Source organism: Procambarus clarkii, chromosome 16 (genome assembly GCF_040958095.1).
Source record: "Procambarus clarkii isolate CNS0578487 chromosome 16, FALCON_Pclarkii_2.0, whole genome shotgun sequence".
Classification (NCBI taxonomy): Eukaryota; Metazoa; Arthropoda; class Malacostraca; order Decapoda; family Cambaridae; genus Procambarus; species Procambarus clarkii.
In genome coordinates this window covers 3,809,980-3,819,147 of record NC_091165.1, presented here as the reverse complement: position 1 = coordinate 3,819,147, position 9,168 = coordinate 3,809,980, and the positions used below count along the sequence as shown (strand labels likewise).

The following is a 9,168-nucleotide window of genomic DNA, read 5'->3' as shown; positions in this document are numbered from 1 at the left end:
ATAAAGAGTTCTGACATCATGTGTACTTTCATAATGCTCTCAGGTATATTTTATTTAATATTAAGTTTGAACACATAAATCTTTGAGTATTTGCATCACTGAATATAGTAGCATCACTGAAGTTCTAGTGACGATACCCATACCCAAGCATGTGGACTTCAATCTTTGAGACACAAACATATCCATTCAGTGATGGAGATGAGTTTTACAAAAGATTCAAATTAAGCTGCTTTATTTTAGGAATAAATACTAAAACTAAGCTTTCTAGGCAGGTATGACCTTTATCTGCCTATATTTGAGTGTCAAGAGTGTGGATACAGCCTTCCTGCAGATGCTAAGATGTTGTATGATGGTGGATACTTCTGCTCATCAGCCAGGAAAAGTAACACATTCATCAGCACCAAACTCCTGAACAACTGGCATTTCCTTAAAAGGAACAGCCCCGGTTGATCAATGAAATCCTTGTTATTAGCGCTCCAAGCGCTTGGCTCTCATAATGGAAGAGTAAGTATTTATTAATTTTATATATGTAATGTAAGTACCTGTATACATTAAACTGTATATATAATAATACATAAAAATATGAACCCACTCCACACATTCTCTTGTGCCACTTACATGTACGAAACCTTGTTCCTAAATGCACATCCTGATCTGAAACTCTTCCTTGATAGATGTAAAGGATCCCATAATCACCACACCAGAAATCAATATCTCTCTGATATCCCCCGAGTCAAACTAAATCTGTGCAAACTCTCTATGCAAGTAAAGTAATTGGTTATTGCTCCTAATTGGTAAACTCTTTATTGAATTAAAAGCTGTCCAGCTGTTCAAAACATTATTCAAAAGTAAAACTAAAAAGCATTAATTTCATCCTTATAGTTTCCTACGTAGTTCTTCAAACTTGCACTGTTACTTGTGCTACCCACTCCCCCAATATATATGGCTAACTCATGCAACTTGCATGGCTTAGCCACATCTGGGCCTAGTGCTGGGAACTAGGTTCCCAGCACTACGCTGGGAACAAGGTTCCCAGTATTAGGCTGGGAACCAGGTTCCCAGTACTAGGCTGGGAACGTAGTTGTTCAATCTTGCACTATAACTTGTGCTACCCACTCCCCCAATATATGGGGCTAATCCATGCAAATTCTATATTCAGTATATATTTCAGGATGGTTGCATCAACTTTGAAGCTGCTAAAAGAACATTCCAGGAGTGGAGATTTATGCAGTATGAACTTGCAAATGTCCAAAGCTACAATAAGACCGTGTGCCCTGCTTGTCATACTAACCCATTTGCCATACATATTGATGGTAACAAAAAGTTATTCCGATATGAAAAAGTTGGAAGGTACAGTTCTTAAATAATTTTCCTTTTGTAAGATAAATTGTAATTTTTCAACAATTAATACATTTCTATTAGGGCAACTTATATATCACAATACATTATTCGTTATGTAAATATATCAATATATGAAAAATTCTTACATGCAATACATAATAGCGTTATTCATGTATTACAACATTAAGTAATATATATTTACACAATCATCAAAATTGAAAACAAATCAATGTAAATTATGTAAATACTGTCATTTTTTTCTTTCAGAGGATTGAGGGAATCATATTATTCAGAGTGTCTTTGCTGCTGACAATGATGTGACAAATCACCTTAACCATATAGAGAGCTTAAAAACAAAGGTAAATATTACTTGTACAGACTTTGTAAACTGTACATAGATTTTATATTTTTATTTATATATACAAGACTTTTTACATTCTTGTACAGCCACTAGCACGCATAGTGTTTCAAGCAAGTCGTTAATCCTATGTTCCCCAGAATATGACCCCACCAAATCCATTAACAACCAGGTACCCATTTTACTGTTGGGTAAACAGGGGGGGGGGCATAGTTAAGGGTTGATGCCCAGTAAATCTTCCAAGGCCAGGATACAAACCCAGGACAAAGCGCTCGCGAAACGCCAGGCGAGTGTCTTAACCCACTACACCATTGGGAAAAGACAGTCATGATGTCTTACAGTTTACAGAGTTAATATATATATATTATAACAAGTAGTTAGGTTTTTTTAACCCACAGGCAAGTCAACAAGTAAAACATAGAGTACTCAACGTTTGTCAAGAGCTACATGCACCATATAAATGGTGATTTTTGGGGTCTGAAGCCATATTGAGTAAGATGCTATATTTCTGTTGGTCTATATCACTTTTATATAACCCATCAGGTTAGGTTCTTTTCATTATTTATTATATATTTTATATATACTGTATTTATATAATATATATATATATATATATATATATATATATATATATATATATATATATATATATATATAAATATATATATATATATATATATATATATATATATATATATATATATATATTATATATTATATAAATATATAATATATATGATATATATATAAAATATATATCATTTACATTTGATTTGCAGAACAGCCAAAATTGTGGTGTCTCGTTGTGGAAAGCGGCACGAAACGAATCGTATATCTCCATATAAATTACTTCAAAAGTGCCAAGTACATCTGCCAGGACATCATATGCCAGTACAGTACTGGCCATGGGCCCTGAAAGTTGAAGAAAAAAATAAGAAATTCACCCTACTGGAGACAAAGCCGTTCCTAGGTGTTTTGCATGCAAAAGCACATGCATGGTATTGCCAGGTAAATAATTATCATTTGTCAAAATAACGGGTATAAATGTAACGTTATTTTAGGGTTAAAAAGCTATTAATCAGAATAAAGTATTTAGTCATAATTAAATTTTTGAGCAATCGACTAATATTCTTTCCTTGTAATTATTTTACAGTGTGTTACATCTTAATTATAGGTCTTGTATGGAGGACGCTGGCAGCACGGAAGTGGTGTGACCACAGGTGAAGAAACCGAGCAAATTTTCAGCTATATGTCGCGGTACAACAGTACCACCAAAAGCATGTTGAAAGCCGGTTAGTTTATAGTGCATTGTTACAATGAGGAAGGTATAATCTATTAAAACTTGTTAGTGATATTTATTATGTGTAATGAAGATGACTTCAGTAACTAGCAACACCTGGTGTCACCCTACAACTTTGTGTATATGAATTGGATTTGATTAATATAGCAAGTAAATTATAGATAGTATAAAAGTGAATGTTGACCAGACCACACACTAGAAGGTGAAGGGATGACGACGTTTCAGTCCGTCCTGGACCATTCTCAAGTCAATTGTGATGAGGAAGTAGAGACAGGCAATAAATAGGCTAGAGAGAGCTGAGGAGCAAAGTAAGGTGTATTTTAGGGGATAGTAATAATAATAAGAGCTGCAGATGGCCTATTGGCCCATACGAGGCAGCTGCTATTATAACCACTGAATGAGAAGGAGATAGGAATAAGAACTAACTAACACACCAACAAACTAACACACTTCGTAGCAATCTAGTTCACAGTGCTCCTAAAAAAAAAATAAAAAAAATGCTCCTCCTGCTGCTGGTGTCTATTTTATTTCCTGTTTATCTTGTACGATACTTTGGCGAAACTGGCTGTACACTGAATGACAGACTTAAAGAACACAAGAGAAGTGTCAAGTCTGCAGACACTAACAATGCTCCCTTCTGCCATGTGAGGGATTCTAATCATACCATAGATTGGTCTTCCTCCAAAATAATCTTTCCTGCCTCTACTCTCCACAGACGCCGTCTTGTTGAATCGGCTCTAATACACAATGTACCTAACATGAACTTGAGTCCTGGCTTTGTTGCTGTGGACTCTTCCCTTTCACAGTATATACTCAAATGCTGTAATCTTTCTAACAAACGTGACCTAACATAAGCCTACCCCTTCCATTTATCTATCTTTTCTTTCTCTTTCCTTTTCTTTCTCTCTTCTCCCTTTTTTCTGTTCATTGTCTTCTCCTACGCTCCCTTGCTATCGTCTTCTTATTCCTATCTCCTTCTCATTTGGTGGTTATAATAGGAGCTGCCTCGTATGGGCCAATAGGCCCTCTGCAGCTCTTATTATTATTACTATCCCCTAAAATACACCTTACTTTGCTCCTCAGCTCTCTCTAGCCTATTTATTGCCTGTCTCTACTTCCTCATCACAATTGACTTGAGAATGGTCCAGGACGGACCGAAACGTCGTCGTCCCTTCACCTTCTAGTGAGTGGTCTGGTCTACATACTTTAGCCACGTTATTGTGACTCATCGCCTGCATAAAAGTGAATTATTTTCATTTTACATATTCATTGAAGGGAGTTATTTTTTGTCCCTTTTTTCAGAGCGTGAAGAAGAACTTAGTGAATCTTCATTTTTTTGGAACCAACGTAAACATGACTCTTTAGCTCGTGTTCTAGCTTCAAGATTTTGTAAGGCAAATAATTTGCTTTATTCATTGAATATATGCAACAATGATCATGAATCACTAATATAAGTGCACAGGAAAAAAAAAACATTCAAAAATAAAAATAAAAATAACATTTACTGCCATTAAACAGCCTTCATCAGCAGTTAGGCTCGTAAGGATTGATTTTTTTTTTGTAATATCAAATATTAAATAAAAATTGCAACATTTATTATACTAACTGGGCAGTTTTTCCTCCTGTTGATAGGCAAAAGAAGCTGCAGAGTTAATAAGAAAGGAGTTAGCTGACTTATCTCTTGATGAAAAACAACTTCTCATCTGGATTGCCGAGTTAACCAACTTAGCCCAGAGTTTAAATAAAAGGTTTGCTTGTAAAATATATAGTAAGAAACACTGTTTTGAAATACTCTTATATATTTTAACAAGGTTATTGTACTGTAAAATCAATGCAGTACCATAAATCATAAAATTGCCAAAACATTTCTTTATTATTTTAATTGTTTAGTTCTTGTACAGTAATTGTCAGCCATCATAAAATGCCATTGTGACCATTGCCTAAAAATTTAAGTTAATTTTTTTTTTTAATTAATCAGGGTCTTTACATGTTTGAATTTAGTAAACATTATAGTAAACAGTATCCTCTATTCTCAACAGATCAGTTTCTCAAAATGATGTTCAAAGGGGGATAGAGTTAGTATGTGACTCAATTAGAACCAAGAAATCCCAGTGATAATCCCAGAACCAAGATATCCAGTGTAGCAGGTATGTTAAAGCTTATGTATAAGTTAGGGACTGATAAAACAAACAGAAATCTTTTAGTGTTTGTAAAATACTTCAAGAAAACAATGACTTTTTTTTTTATCTAAACACATCTAATGTCATTTATTTCTCAGGTAGATTTGTATGGATACCATCTCACTTAGGTGTTGTCCTATGTAATTATAGGTAATTGCCAAAATTAAGTTGATATATCAATATGTATGGTAGGTGCCTGCAGGTAATGAATCTGCCAATGGAAATCATTCCAGTTGTAAACTATGTGAACAAAAGCTAGGACATACTGTCTATCACTATATATGTGATTGCCCTGTTATCAATGACTTCAGAACAAATGGTATGATGTACTTTGAGTTTTGTTATTACTTCATACACTCAGGAATATTGGAAGATATTCTTGTGCTGTACCCCGATTTTGTTAGTGGAGGCTAATAGATCAGCCTTACATTTCATATTCTCTCCAGATTCCATGTATGACTGGCTGTCCTGTGAGGTTTTTGATCTACACTGTGGTCTTTCATACATAATAGGATAGCAGCACATTGCTGTGTATACCTAAGCTTGTTAAAAAAAAGTGCTTGGCAAATATTTATGTAGTGTGTTCTGCTACTTTTGTGTAGGTATTCACTACTAAGTATATACAAAACAAATTTATCAACTATAATCTTATTTACTAGTAACAAAGTGTTTCTTTCAGTTTCAAGCAAAATGAGATCACGATACCGTGCAAAGATTGAAGCAGACAAGAAAAAGTTGAGGGAACTGATAGCGGTCTACAATGAAGACAATATAGAAAAACTTAGTGTGGACATTGCTGAAGAGGGCCACTTTCCATGGTATAATGGCACTCCTCACCCAACTGATAATGGTAAGTATATTTGGTTATTTTTCTGTGCATATTGGCCTTGTCAATGAGGATAAATATTGTTAGCTACTAACATGTTAATTCAAACTTACTCATTATGGTAATGGGCAAATGGAAGTCCATGCCTAATTTATATTTTTAAGATAATAATATTAACAAGATACCTTAAAAATGATTACATATAATTGCATTGTTGTTGCATAATACATGCATCCTACAATGACAGATTTGTTCATGTTCCTTATTAAATAATTTACTTTATATTTTATTTTTGAATATTTTAAGTTACTCTTCAAGAAAAGAGAAATGCTGCAGAAAAGCTGCATATGTACAACAGGACTATGGAAAAACAAAATGTCATTCAACTGGAAATGAAAAGTTACTTGGATTTCCACAGAAAAAAGCTTGAAGAGATAACACAAAGACTAGATGATGTACAAAACAAAAGTGCTCCACCCTCTTGGATAATTGAAGTTAGTATCAGGTATCAATATTAACTTAATTACTCCACTGAAATAAATGTTATTTCATTATAGCTACTTGGTAATTATTTTAACAGGTAGTTTAATCTTTGTTGTTTGTGTCTAAGCTAAGTAAAATTAGTAAAAACATTTTGTAGACACGAATTGTAATATATTTTCATTATCACTTTTACTGGTTAAAGTTTAAATGAAATACTTGTTAGGAAAACAAACATTTAATTTAAAAAATGTCTGAAATAATGATGTGTGTTTGTTTTACAGGAACAGGGTAAATACTCAATAAAGACGTCATCATTCCAGCATGTAACCAGTGGACTTACGGCCCTCTTGCTAAATATGAAAAAATTATATCAAATTAAACTATTTGAGGCAACTAACCTGTTTTCTGAAGACAGGGAAGTAGAGTACAACAAATTTCAAACAGACAGTCAAGATTCCGAGGATTCCGAGACCGACAGTGACAACAGTGTAGTCAGTATTGAGTCACAGACTGACAACAAAGAAATGGAAGAAACACCCTTCCCTTTGATTTGAGTAGCTTTAAGTAGCAAAGCAAAGAGAAAATAACAAGTATTCTCTACCCCTGGGTTGGCAAATGTTCTTTGCCCAAATCATCGTCATGTTAATTTTGCATCCCTATGTTGCTCAAGAAAGATTTGTTTTCAAATTAGTTTTTATTTTTATTAATTACCCTCAAAGTTTTGTTTAGTTTAGAAATGCTTATTAAATAAATTGTAGTTGTAGTTATGTGCAATTTCTTTGCTTTCCTTCAAAACACACACACACACAAAAAAAAGGTAAACATGAAAAATGAGTGCCCAAATGAGATACAGAAAACTTTTTTAGTATCAGTAGTTGACAAATGGAATGCATCAGGAAGTGATGTTGTGGAGGCAGACTCTGTACAAAGTTTCAAGTGTAGATATGACGGCCCAGTAGGTTCAGGAAACTACTTCATTTGAGATGATGCTTCCTAGCATTACGTAAGTAATGAAGAAATATGATATATTTACTCACTATAATGTTGGTACTGAATGTAGAACATGGAAATACACATTTTTACTCTGAAATAATCATATTTTATAACGAAATTATACGAAACTTAACTCGCAGTTCAACACAGGAAGTCTACATTCTAAGCCTGGTAGCACTCGAAATTATTGACAACATTGAAGTAGACAGCTTAATTATTTCTGACTCCCTTTCTTCACTACGAGCAATAAACAGTTTGCAATCATGTAATAACGTGCTTGTCTTGGAAGCTAGACATAGATATATAAGAATACTTAGCAAGAGGGTAAATATAAAAATGTTGTGGATTCCTTCTCACATTGGCATGCAGGAACATGACAATAAATAAGCCTCTGTATCTCTTTCCACTTCGGCTCACAAGATGGGTATAGGGTGCATAATAAATGCGCTAAAGAGAGAATGTTGTGGCTTTGGGTAATTAGATGATTCCAATTTTGCTATAAAATTCTGTTAGTTTAGAGTAAAAATAAGTTTTTTTTTCATGATGTTCTACATTCAGCACCAACAATATAGTGAGTAAATATATCGTAGTGTTTCATTACTTACGTATACTGTACTAAGAAGCTTTGGGTAATTAGACGGACTGCCACACACCTACCTACCTACCTGATTTACATGAGGTTTTGTCATATATACCAATAACATAGATGAAAATATTACAAACCACATCATCAAATTATAATGTAAATTATAATTAAATGCAAGATCTTGTATATGGGCCATAACAATCCACGTCACAAGTACTAAATTAACAGTACTACTTTACATAAAGAATATTAAATGTTTATTCAGGTAAAAGTTCCAATAGCAGATTTGTATGGCATAATTAGGGGACATGCATGATTTTGGGTAGTAGAACCCCAAGCACATGTACAATAATTAAGATAATGGCAAATGGCAAATTGTGAGTGTCTGAACTCGGGGAGCGAGAGCGTGGCGGCTCGATGCGGTCGTAATCTGCTGTCTGCTCTGTGTCGAAGCTGTAGCGTCTTGGGTCGATTATAACTGTACACGCCGAGTGCTACATTGTTGAATGTGGAAATTGTACTGTCCTCCATTCCTCATATCGCTTGCTTATATGGTGATTACACCTCAGCTCCCTCCAACAAGCTGAGAAGAGTATTACCTGTAATTGGGGAAAGGATTGTAGCTTCTGTAATTAGTGCTAATTAGTTATGCTATTAAGATAATGAGATAATGGAGCGAGTATAAGGATTACTCGCTACAGCATTTTAATACCAAACAGAGTTATGCCATGTGCGGGTAAGCGATTCCACGGGTTTACAACCCTATGGGTGAAAGCATCTTTGGTTTTCTGTCCTACATTGTGGTTTCTTGAGCTTGAACCCGTTGCTCCTCGTTCGTGTTACGTCTGACCTTTTGAAAAAACTCTCCGGATTGACATCCTCCAAATTTAGTATTTTATGGGTTTCTATGAGATCCGCCCTGTCATGCCTGGTCTGCAGTGTTGTTACCCTAATGGCCCTCATCCATTCCTGATACGAGAGATGAAGCTCTGGTATGATTTTTTTTAATTACCTCTTCCACTTGTTGAGCAATATTATTGTCCCCTAACTCTTCTTGCCACTTCCGGGGGGTATAGGGTGTTGATGTAGCTTCAGGGCACC

General features: G+C 34.7%; 1 protein-coding gene and 1 long non-coding RNA gene across 2 annotated transcripts; both read left to right on the top strand.

Annotated features, from left to right (window-relative positions):
* The first annotated feature begins 772 nt into the window (after nucleotides 1-772).
* Nucleotides 773-2,533, top strand: LOC138365403 (uncharacterized). Its single transcript, XR_011228791.1, has 3 exons — nucleotides 773-1,350; nucleotides 1,609-1,700; nucleotides 2,479-2,533. It is a non-coding gene; the product is annotated as an uncharacterized lncRNA (long non-coding RNA).
* Nucleotides 2,534-2,584: 51 nt separating this feature from the next.
* On the top strand, nucleotides 2,585-5,114 carry LOC138365447 (uncharacterized). The gene is made up of 5 exons (XM_069325756.1): nucleotides 2,585-2,707; nucleotides 2,874-2,991; nucleotides 4,302-4,393; nucleotides 4,632-4,747; nucleotides 5,039-5,114. Exons 1-5 carry the CDS (start codon nucleotides 2,585-2,587, stop codon nucleotides 5,112-5,114), a joined length of 525 nt encoding a protein of 174 aa, XP_069181857.1.
* The last annotated feature ends 4,054 nt before the right edge of the window (nucleotides 5,115-9,168 follow it).